General features: G+C 41.3%; 1 protein-coding gene across 8 annotated transcripts in view; it reads left to right on the top strand.

Annotated features, from left to right (window-relative positions):
- The window catches only part of LOC121278906 (ETS-related transcription factor Elf-2-like), a 104,895-nt gene that overhangs the window by 81,716 nt on the left and 11,000 nt on the right, over nucleotides 1-12,179 (top strand). For 6 of the 8 annotated variants that reach the window (XM_041189451.1, XM_041189440.1, XM_041189457.1 and 3 more), the window contains 3 exons: nucleotides 3,935-4,108; nucleotides 5,853-5,939; nucleotides 8,481-8,673. In XM_041189451.1, coding sequence (XP_041045385.1) covers nucleotides 3,935-4,108; nucleotides 5,853-5,939; nucleotides 8,481-8,673 — 454 coding nt within the window. The remainder of the gene's footprint in view (nucleotides 1-3,934; nucleotides 4,109-5,852; nucleotides 5,940-8,480; nucleotides 8,674-12,179) is intronic. The other 2 variants (XM_041189467.1, XM_041189495.1) reach the window with 1 other exon arrangement.

Below are 12,179 nucleotides of genomic sequence, written 5' to 3'. Positions count from 1 at the left end.
TATTCTCCTCATCATGGCTTCTCGCTTTGGAATTGTGGCCAGGATCTGGTGGTGTCATTTTATATCGAACAGTTCTTCATGAGTACAGGATGTCGACAGGAGATGCAGCATCAGACAATATTGAATGACTAATGAATGAATAAGGTCACGGGATCCGTGGACCTGTTATAGTACTTCTGAGAGTCGGGATAAACTTGTTACAATTATTGGTGTTATACCATCTACTCAATGATGAATTCCAATTATTTCTGCCTATGATATTGCTCCTAGACAAAAACACTCAACTCATAATAGCCTTCCCTCCTCCCTCTCCCTCTTCCTCTTACTCTTACCTCCCTCCTTGCTCTTACTCTTACCTCCCTCCTTCCTCCATCAGGGTCTTTCATGTGCACCTTTGCCTGTGCTCACATGAAAGACACAATTTTGGACAGTGTATTGCTCCCTCAGTATGAGTGAGATTTGAACCGGTGTACTCCTTACTCGGGGGAGATTGTAGGTGAGGAAGGCGGAGGCCAAAGATGGAACCTTTGGAAGTGAGGTGCTGGGGAGGGATGAGAAGCCATTGCTAGAGATACACTGGCCATATTCACATAGAATTCGGTTAGAAGTGGAGCCAAGCAAAGGCAGTGGAGGACATTGGAAGAGAGGCAGGCATTAGAGGATGGTTTCACGGTTGATCTTGGCCGAAGGCTGCAGAGGGGCCAATTTTACCCCCCTTTTTTTTCAATTTTAGTTTTAATCTTGTTCCTAGTGCAGTATATTCCATTTGGATAGAAATATTTTTGTGTATTATGTCGCAAGTTTGCAAATGCGTTTCATGAAGATTGAACCCCTTCTTTCAAAATAAAATAATTGTATATGCTCTGCACTTTATTACCCCTCTCAGGACTTAACAAATTACTTCATGTCCAGTAGATAGTCAGTGTTGTGTAGGCGAATGTGGCACACAGGAAAATCCCAGAAACATCAGAGACAAATGACCAGTTGATTGTTTGGTTTTTTTTTAAGCTGATTAAGGCATGTTGCCCAGAACACTGGGAGAAATCTGTTCCTTTTTAAGTAATGTCATGGGCTCTTTTAAGGCCATCGGAATGACTGGAACTTGGGGTTCAGCGTTTCACCCAAAGCTGCAAGCCACTGACATTGTTGTGCTCCCTTAGTACTGCAGTGAAGTGTCAGCCTGTATTATGTGCTCATGTTCTGCGAGGGACCTGAACCCACAATCTTCCGAATTGTAAGCAATTGGTGGGAAACTAATAAACCATTAATTTTGATGCTCTAAATTTGATTGCTCTTTTAAGTGGGGAATAGTTTATGATTGTGAAATTGTAGTCTCGAGGAGGTACCAAAAATGCCTTGCCAATAGTACAGGAGTTTCCACTTTGACCAAGTGTTGCACATGAACAAATTCACTGAGGTGATGCCAAAATGGTTGTATCAATTCTAGATCGAGTTACAACTCCTGCAACACCCCTGCCATCTCTATGAGGTGCTCTACCATTTATCAAATGACTGAAGAAAGATGAGGAGGAGTATGTTAGGGAGGGATGTGGGAAAGGATGAGGAAGATGGGGGAGGATTAAAGAGTTTAGCTTCTTCACTGCTTTCTTTGTGGTAAAAAGAAACTTGGATTTTTTTCTTTGTCGTTGAGATCAATAACTTGCACAGTTGATTGATTGCATCCCGCCCAAATATGCCATAATATTAGGAGAGATTTCCTATTACACATATATGCATAAAAGAACTTGCTTAGATTGCATGGGTGAAACTTCAAACCCCATATTACTTGTTTTGATCCGATTTGGTCTAATTAGTTATTGGCTTTGTATGAAATATTGAATCCTGTGAAAAAAACAGTTCATTAAATTGTCCAGTCCAGAATTGTCTGTGTTCTCTAACTTTGGTAGACATTTTAAGTATTAGAATACAATTATAACTGAGTTACAAATCCGTTAGTCTCCCAGACCATGTTAAATGTTGTGTAATTAGTTTAAATTGCATGAAAGAATATCTTTGAAAATTACTATTTTAAATTAAAGGAGCAAATTACAGCAAGAGAGTTCAAGTTTTTTTGCGCTTGTGGGCTGTTTAAATACTACAGCAATATACCATGAGCTTCATAGGTCACATATTAAGTTTTTAAACATGTTTTATTAATTTGCATGTATTTTGAGCTTCGGATATGAGCCAACCTTACCTTCTAATTTAAGATTTACCCACCAACGGGGTGACAGTGGTAAGCAGAATGCTTTCCAAATTTCCAGGCCCAGGAAATTTGAAATGGAAAATTCTGCAAGCGAGAAATATAAAATTGCACCATAGGGTCGAAGTTTGCATATTTTTGAGGCTCCTATCCAGAGCGTCGTGCACAGGAGAACTTCGGCTTCATTTTATCCTAACACTCTTTAAATTTGATTTGGTGACACCTCGGTGTCGATGATCACACTTCTGAGTCAGATGGTTGAGGTTTCGAGCCCACCCTCGGAGCAGCATAATGTCGATGCTGACACACCAACAATATGCTGCAGTATCATTCTTTGGATGAAATGTTAAACTGAAGCCTTAATTGCCTGTTCTGGTGGCTGTTTAAGATCTCGTTGCTCTCAATTGAAAAAGAGCAACACCCTGCCTAATGTCCTCACCAGCCAGTCATAGCATAGCCTATGTCAATAATAAAAAAAAAATTAGCTGGTCATCCCTCGTGGTGCTTTACGGAACCTTACTGGTTCTTTCTTTTTTTTTGTGTGTTTGGTCTCTTTTGTACATCCTCTCTCCTTTTGCACTCTTTCAGACGCTGGCCATTCTGCTGGTCATTTTAAAGCTGAACACCACAAAATTAATTGTGTCTCCAATCACTGCTTAATATTTGGAGATCAGGCTACTTGTACGAACAGCAAATCCCACTGAATAAAATGGTTGCCACGTTCATTGACATGGTAGCACTTCAGTGTTCCAGGCATACCTAAGAGCTATGATGAGGTGCTATTTAAGTAAAAGTTTCCCTTTTCTCTGTTACTCTCTTCCCTCTTTCACATTTTTTCGCTCTCGCTCTCCCTCTCCCTCTTGCGCTCTCTCTCTCTCTCTCCCCCCCCTCTCCCGCTCTTGCACACGCTCTCCCTCTCTCTCTTTTTCTTTCTCTTTTTTTGTGTTCGGTCTCTTTTGTACATCCTCTCTCCTTTTGCACTCTTTCAGACGCTGGCCATTCAGCTGGTCATTTTAAAGCTGAACACCACAAAATTAATTGTGTCTCCAATCACTGTGCTTAATATTTGGAGATCAGGCAAATCTCACTGAATAAAATGGTCAGCTGTCAGATATTACAATTTGGTTTTGTAAAAGGAGTGCCCTCCTTTTCTAATGAACTGCTCAGACAAGTCCACAATGCCATAAATCTTCCCGACTTGTAGATCAAACAAAACTGCAAATCCTCTTTTAATTTGATTAAGTTACTTGATTTAGATTCATACTCCTTGTTGCTATTCCTGATCATTCAGGATTAGTTAACATGGCTTTTATCATGTTTGTACTTGAATCTCACTTCTTGTGGGGAGATCAGTGCATGAGATACTAACTGGTATAAAATTATGCCACCTTGGAACTTGTGATGCATATGGATGTGAAGTTGTCTCTGCTACACTTTGAAGGTGAGGAGAGTAACCAGAGACCTCATACATCTAATGCTGTGCTGTTTTGGGGCAGTTTATGATTGTTTAGCAAGCGTTTTGGATTGTAATAAGAGAAAGTGTCTTTTATCAATGGTGTTAGAAAGTATACTAAATGAAAGAGCCCTTGAGTACCGTGTATGAAATGTGCCATGTCGGCAAGGTGAATATCAAAGTATTTTAATTTAATTTGGAGAGTGTGAGTAAAGGTATAGATGGCAAAATCGTTATTTTGTAAGGTTTGATTTTATTTTTTAATCTTTTCCGTGTAGTCCAGGTATTTGTGCCACCCTGTGTGTCGACTCCAGAGTTTGTCCATGCTGCCATGAGGCCTGATGTGATCACTGAGACTGTAGTGGAAGTGTCGACAGAGGAGCCTGAGCCAATGGACACGTCCCCTGCATTGCCAATACTGGAAACTCCTGAACCAACCAAAAAGAAGAAAGGTACAAAATATTTTCTCCCTTTTTTCTTTGCAAGTACTGAATTTTCTGAAGAACTTATCTGGACTTTATCTTAAATAGGGAACATTATCTACTAAGATAAAAGCAAAATACTGCGGATGCTACAAATCTGAAACAAAAACAGAAAGTGCTGGAAAAACTCAGCAGGTCTAACAGTGACTGTGGAGAGAAAGACAGAGTTAACGTTTTGAGTCCGTATGACTCCTCTTCAGAGCTAAAGAGAAGTAAAAATGTGGTGAAATTTATACTGTTTATGGGGGCTGTTAGACCTGCTGAGTTTTTCCAGCATTTTCCTGTTCTTGTTTGACATTATCTGTTTCTTGGGAAAATTTAAATAATATTTTCTTTCAAGAATTTTAAACTGAAAGCGATTGGTACATGGCTCTTTCACCTGAATTGTAATACAGTAATATTTGATGTGATAAAAGCCTCTCTCTGTTGGTAATATTCCTAACCGAAATAACTTGGATATTCCGAACTGAACTGAGTCCATACTGGCTGCAGGTCACAGCATTAAATTGCCCCTAACTGGCATCATTTGACACTGAAATTGTAATTTCTCTCGGATGCAGCTGGCTGGTGCAGGGAATTAAAATGTCTATGTTGATGCATTCGAGATGCTCTGATGAAGATGCAGTTGAGTCACTCTTTGAGCGTAGGGCAGCTTTACTTTGCATCTGGCCGTGCTGCGGATGGGCTAATTTTTGAGACCAAAATGTACAAAAATGGGAAATTAGAAAGCCCATTCTCCAACACTGACTCCCTTCATTTTGGATGCATAATATTAACAAGAATATTATTTTGATAATGAGTACTTTAAGGTTTAAAACTTGGTGCCACGAAGGACTTTCATGTACGATGACTGACCTAGCTAGCCCCTTGGATCTTTTGCTGATGTGTTTCTCTATAGGTTGTGATTCAGAGTCATTTAGCTTTATTCCATTTGACCACCTGATCATTGCTGTCGACCTTCTGCTGATATTCTCCCACTCTCATAGTGGGTAAAGGTACTGCCTAATCTGGTACTGAGCCAAATGGATTAGAAGATCCCTGGCAAAACCCCCAATCCTTGCTACTCTCAGCCAGTGGTAAGAGTTGAAATGCTACAGATGTCCTTTGGAAGGAGAAAGGGGAGAGAAATCAACCAGTGAGTGTCCAGTTAGAAAGTATGCACCAATGAATGTCAGATGATACTATACTGCGATGCCCCCCCCCCCAACCCCTGTCAAATTGCCTATGAACACAGTTTTGCATGGGCACCATCCTATTGGGGTAAGGTGCTGGAAGACTGTTTTCACCCATATGCCTTGTGCCCAAGCTAGAACCAGTTTCTTCAGGGATATAGGGGCTAGCGAGTGGCGGGGATGGGATGAGGGTGAAGGAGGGGCAAAAAAAAAATGCCTAGAAGTTGAGAAATAAAGATTTTTTTTTGGTTTTTCTTTCAAGGCCAATGATTATAAATAAGTTTCACTGAGATTTTAAGTACTTTGTTGTCAGGCTGAAGCCAGCATCAAACTGAGATTAAAAAGGTATCATCGTATTTTCATTTTATTGAGAAAATAATCTAAGTAAACATCAATTCAAAATCAACAGTAATAAAGCCACATTCTATCAGGTATTTTTTTTATTCCCCCCCCGCCCCCTTTAATTGAACTGGGGCCAGAGTTGCCCCTTGCACTGATTTAGTAAGCTTTATAGTAAATGAGCATTCCAATGTGTCTTACAGCTGGTCGAAAACCAAAGAACCAGCAGTCTGGGTTGCCTAATAGTACGTCGGAACTGTCTGTGAAAAAGAAGGCTAGAGAAGGGAAGGGTAAGTGTAGCTGTCAAAGACTTAATTCCCACACTAACAAAACCACGGGAGGGATGAGGGTGTGAATTGTAAGGATATTGCACATTAAGAAGATTAGTAAATTGGCGGGATAAACATTAGTTAAAAGTTCACCACAAACCATTAAATCCAGATAATGTTTTTGGAGGCAAAGCAGTTGTATCTTCCATAGCCACACTAATGCGTCACTGCTAAATCCGTTACTGGCGGCCTGCTAGTGAGATCAGAGGGATCATTTTCCCGGTGTTCCTCTACAAGCTGGGAGCCTTGCCAAGTGGCCGCCCATCTTGGGAAGTAATGGGTGCACTGCCCACAATTTATGGCTGGATAATTGTGGGTGGTGCTCTGTCATTTTCCTGTTATGTGCAGGAGGCGAGATGCTTGCTGGCATGTGTGTGAACTTTTATAACTGGCCTTAATATCTATTCACTGCTTCATGAAATTCCGTTAACAAGACTGATTTAAAACATGCCTTCTTAACCATTTTGCACTTATAACTTGTACTGATTTTTCATTTTAATTTCTTTGAAGAGTTTGCATTACTGAGAGAGACAAGAGAGTAAACGTATGTAGCCGATTGTTGAGGGAACTAAACCAGTGCGAGTCAGCCAGGCATGGTCTCTGGTTCCATCCTCTATCTGAGCTGAGTTTGTTCATCCCAGCTGGGCTGTCATTCAGAGGGGGTGAATGGGTTTGATTGGCCTCAGTGCCCACACATTAGGATGGGGAGAATTGCCCATCTGATGGCTATTTAACAACCCCCTGTTAAAAATGAATATTTGCGGGCATTGGATTTCTTTGCAGCCAGATGGTTCATTAGCACTCACTGTTCAGACTCTCTCACAAAGAAAGGCCTCATGATTGAAGGTACTCAAAGGTAACAGCCTCCCCACCCTGCCCCTCACATCCCCCCTGGAACTCTACCCCAGCAAGGAATCTTGTCTTTGGGAGAGGAAGCTGAAGAGTTCACAAGCCAAATTGGAAAGAAATGAAGGAGAACAGTCCATACAGTCCAACAGAAGGATGGGTGACTGTAACCATATTTCAGCTGGTGATTTGTCAAGGCAGAGTATACAGAAGAGCATGGGCAGTTGTGGGTTGAAAACATACGTCAGGTGTGGTATAACCTGCACAATAGAAATGGCTGCAAGGTACTTCGGTACCGCTGACCCAAGGACAGACTGAAGTACAGCTTGTTCGATGGTGTTGGGGGGGGGGGTTGGTTGGGGTGGGCGGATGGGTGTTGGGGAGGTTGTGTGCATGAGAAGGGAATAATGTTCTATTTTACTTAATTGCATCAAACCCTGATATCTCTGGGAGGCTGAGGAAAATGTGGTAGTTCGGATGAAATATTTTGAAATTGTTTGTTCATAGCCTTTGGTGCTCTAGATTTTTCCAAGTTGGGCTGGCGAAAAGGGGCAGTAGAAGTATTACAGTAAGGCTGTGACCCAGGGAATTCCTAGAACAGAGAAGATTAAAAAGACCTGATAAGGATGTTCGAAATTATAAAAGGCTTCATTTCCACTAGTTGGTGAATTGCAGCTGGAGGGCAGATAAGTAAGGGAAGGAATCTTTGGCACATATCCACGACCATTTTAAAAGCGAGTATGGATTAAATGCTTAAAAAAACACATTAGAATTATAGGAGAATGAGTTGAAGAGGATACTAAGCTAGCACAGATACAATGGGCCAAATGGTCATCTCTTCTACTTGAAAATTCTATGACCCCCTGTTGGAAAGTGCATGAATTGATGTAAGTTATTGAGCAACGTCTTCCACAGCTGAATTCCTACTACAGTCACCATCTAGTTTCACAAGAAGAAAGACTACTTGCGGGTATCAGAGGGTGACATTGTTGTGTAACCACACACCAGCATAGAGTAAACGCCTTCAGGAGAGAAGGTTTGGAGCGTGGGCAAGTCATCCTTTATTCAGTGTTATATGAACTTTAAAAGAGCAGGATTGTATCTTGTCCCCACCTTAATGGTTGATTTTAAAATGGTCAAAGAGGAGCCCGATGATAGCTTTCCTTTTACCATGCTATTTAAATAAGCCTAGCACTTGGGAGAAAGTACTTACACTTTCTTGTTCTCACCAGCATTGCAATCTTCACTTATTCAGAAGGTCATGTTCAACTTATTTTGTGGTCCCTTTGCTCAAATTTCGCTTTCTTATGTACCTCCTGTAGTCAAGTGAGTCCGAGCAGCTAGTTCTGAATGCCTCCTTCACAGACGCTTGTCAGCTTGTGCCCAGCAGGTGAGTGATAGCTGCCCCCTGGTCATTTCCCCCTCTTGGCAGATATTAGGAATTCCAGTGGGGAGAGGAAAAGGGGGAGCTGAAACTAGTATTCCACTATTTTTGTCTTGTGATTTGCTGAAACAGTGTGCTGCATTGCTTATGAGAAACGTTGATGAAGATTATATGTTTTATTCCCACTTAGCTTGAGCTGATGTAATTAACCCTTGAACTTTATACTTGTCTGGAGTGTGCCATGCATATTCTGCTGTGTTTTGCTTCACCAGGGAACACTACGTACCTCTGGGAGTTCCTCCTGGATTTACTACAAGACAAAAATACCTGCCCCCGATACATCAAATGGACTCAGCGGGAGAAGGGCATCTTCAAGCTGGTTGATTCTAAGGCAGTATCCAAACTTTGGGGCAAACACAAGAACAAGCCAGACATGAATTATGAGACAATGGGTAGGGCACTAAGGTAACGACACTGTAAAAAATCAATAAAGCTGGAGCTCTTAGCAGTTATTGAGTTTACAATCTTGTAGAATTACTGTATTTCAGAAAAGAATGTAATGGTGTAAAGAGAATAACGCTAAAGAGAATGTTCTTTTTGAAACAAGCTTTGCTAGTTAAATAAGTTGGATTGAGTTTGTAAGTGCAGTGCTAGCTTCCCTTTGTGCAATGCCTTGTATTGAGTGTCAAATCATATTAGCTGTTCACTGCGGTAGGGGAAGAGGAATTGATGCGTACGTAATGCGTATGCAAAATGAGACGATTTAATAGTCCACACGGAAGTCCTGATTATTGCACTTGTGACCTTTTAAATTTGAGCGTTTAAAGGAAAAAAATGCCCCAATATTGCAGTTGAATTGACTAGTAGATCAGAGAATTATTGTAGTTCTGTCACTTGGTGATCTGTTGACATTTTACCACCACAGTTAAGGGCATCGGACGAATTATATGTGAACTTTAAAGATGTATAAAATGCTGGTCTCTCTCCAGATACATTTTGTGACATACAGGAAAGTCAACTGCTGATTATGCCACATTGAATTAATTCTTCATATCTGTACACTTTATGCAAAGGCTTTTTGTTCTAGACTGACTTGATGTTATTTCTATCTCATTATAACTTGACATTGGTAACAAGTTGGACATTGTCTTCATTAATAGCACTGTGTTGACAGTGGACTGCATTTGGGGAGGGATATAAGGTGGTTTAATTGAAAAGAAGTGTAGAATGTTAGCTAAGTTTATACTTCAATTAGAATGGTTCACTAAAATTTAGAGAAACTTGGAGGATGAATTGACCTTGTCCGTCCTTGTGCGTTGACAGTGACCTGGCCTGGGAACAGGTCTCCAGTTTACTCACTGAGCTGTGAATGGTACGGGCTGCCTGAAAAAGGAAGAAAGTATAACAATCAAGAGAATATCGCTTTATTTTCTTTAGAATTGATAAGTAACTTCCTGTCAGATTGTGCCATTCTATTAAAATTAGAATATTAAGAATTGTCATTTCACAAGCCAGTATAATAAATACTTTATATATAGATTTCTTAGCAGCTCTGAGTTCTGTACTGAAAGTCTTCCAATTCAGTTGGTAAAGTTCAGTAATTCTGCAACTTCACCGTGCACGCACATGATGTCTATCTCTGACCAGCTGTAGGCCAGCTGGCTGCATAAATTCTGACAATTCTGATTCTTTGCCCAAGTTGATATTCTTATGTGAGCCTAGATTATATTATCAATCCATTTATTCAGTGACTACTCATACTTATATAGCTCATTTAATGTTTTAAAAGCTCCAAGATCCTTCACAGTAGCATCATCGAATAAGATTCAACACCAGGTCACAACATAAGTTATTAGGGCATGATACAAAAAGCCCAGTCAAAGAAGTAGTTTTTGAGCTGCGTCTTAAAGATAGAGAGGTGGAGAGGTTTAGGGAGCGAATTCCACAGCTTAGGGTCTAGGCAGTAGAAGGCATGGCTTCCACTAGGGAAGGTGAAAGAATCTCGGGATGCATCAGAAGCAAGAATTGGGGGAACGCAGAGCTCTTGGGAGGGTTGTAGGGCTGGAGAAAGTTAGAGAAAGAGGTGAAGATAGTCCAGATTGTGTAGGATTTGAACAAAAGAATTAGAATTTTAAATTTGCTGCAATGTAGGTCAGTGAGTACAGGGGTGAACAAGACTTAGTGTGAGTCAGGATTTAGGCAGCATAGCTTTGGATGAGTGGAAGATGGGAGGCTGTCAGGAAAGCATTGAAATAGTCAAGGTTGCAGGTAACAAATGTTTGGATGAAGGTTTCAGTAGGTAGGCTGAGGTGGAAGTGGGCATACAAACAAGAAGCAGGAGTAGGCCATCCAGCCCCTCCTCCACCATTTAATAAGTTCATGGCTGATTTGCCGGTAACCTGAAATCTGCAGCCCACCTACCGCCAAAAACCTATCACCCCCTTGCTTACCAAGAATCTATCTGCCTCTACCTTAAAAATATTCAAAGACACTCTTCCTTAAAAGATGGTGGAAGCAGAGTTCCAAAGACTCACGACCCTCTGAAAAAGTTTCACCTCATCTCTGTTTTAAATGGGTGACCCCTTATTTTTAAACAGTGACCCCCTAGTTCTAGATTCTCCCACAAGAGGAAACATCCTCTCCACATCCACCCTGTCAAGACCCTTCAGGATCTTCTATGTTTCAATCAAGTCACCTCTTACTCTTCTAAACTCCAGCGGATACAAGCCTAATCTGTCCAGCCTTTCCTCATGAGACAACCCGCCCATTCCAGTTATTAGTTGGTAAACCTTCTCTACTGCTTCTAATGCATTTACATCCTTCCTTAAATAAGGTGACCAGTACGTTGCACAGCACTCCAGATGTGGTCTCACCAATGCTCTGTACAGCTGAAGCATAACCTCCCTGTTTGTGTATTCAATTCCCCTTGCAATAAACGATAACACTCTGTTAGCTTTCCTAATTACCTGGTGTACTTGCATACTAACCTTTCAGATGGAGAGGATAGGGAGTTGGAAACTCAGCACGGGCTCAGATAGGATGGCGAGTTTGTGAATCATTTGGTTTAGCCTCAGACAGTGGCCAGAGATAGTAACCACCAGCACCATCCCTGTCCCCGTTCTTGTTCAGTGTTGATGTGTGCACTATCGAGCAGGGATCAACATCTGCCATAGCTGAGATTGTCAACTAAGTTACCACTGGGTACGGACTGAATATGGGTCCATCGTGCTCTGGCTTGGCACTATAGCAGACAGTCCATTTGTCCACTGAGTCTCCTAGAGAGCCTCTGCAAGTCTATCACCGTGATAAAAATTGTGCGATCTTCTAGTCATGGAAATCATGTGGCTTATGCCTCCAGTTAAGTTCTTGCTGTGTTGTCAGTTCTGTCAGAAATTGGAAGCCATTAAAGGATGGTTGACTTGTTTATGGGATGTCTCTGCAATTGGAAAATCAAAGGGCTTTTTGTCTGTAAACTATGGAAATTTCTATTTTAAAAAAAAAACTTTGAATTTCATTTTTGTTTATCTCTTCATTTGAGGCCTTTCTTTCATTTTCTTCTTCATGAACTAATTAGCATGCCAACCTTGGCCCAGTAGCGCCATCCTCGCCTCCAAATCAGAAAGTCGTGCGTTAAGTCTCACTCCAGGGGCTTTACTGCGTAATCTAGGCCAACACTTCATTGCAGCTTTGAGGGGGTGCTGCATTGTCAGAGCAGCATCCTTTGGTTGGGACATTAGATTAAAGGCCCACCTTCAATTTGTCATTTAAGCTCCCGTGACACTATTTGAAGAAAAGCAGGGCTGTCCTGGCCGATTTCCCTAGTGAACCCACAAAACAAGTTGTGGTGTTGTTTATCTCATTGCTGTTATTGAATTTTGCTGTGTGCTGCTGTGTTTCAACATTGACTAGACTTTAAAACGTCTTTAGTTGGCTGCGAGGTGCTGTGAAAACCTGAGGTGGTGAAGGGCATA

Source organism: Carcharodon carcharias, chromosome 1, assembly GCF_017639515.1.
Source record: "Carcharodon carcharias isolate sCarCar2 chromosome 1, sCarCar2.pri, whole genome shotgun sequence".
Taxonomy (NCBI): domain Eukaryota; kingdom Metazoa; phylum Chordata; class Chondrichthyes; order Lamniformes; family Lamnidae; genus Carcharodon; species Carcharodon carcharias.
This window is presented reverse-complemented; position numbering and strand designations above follow the sequence as displayed.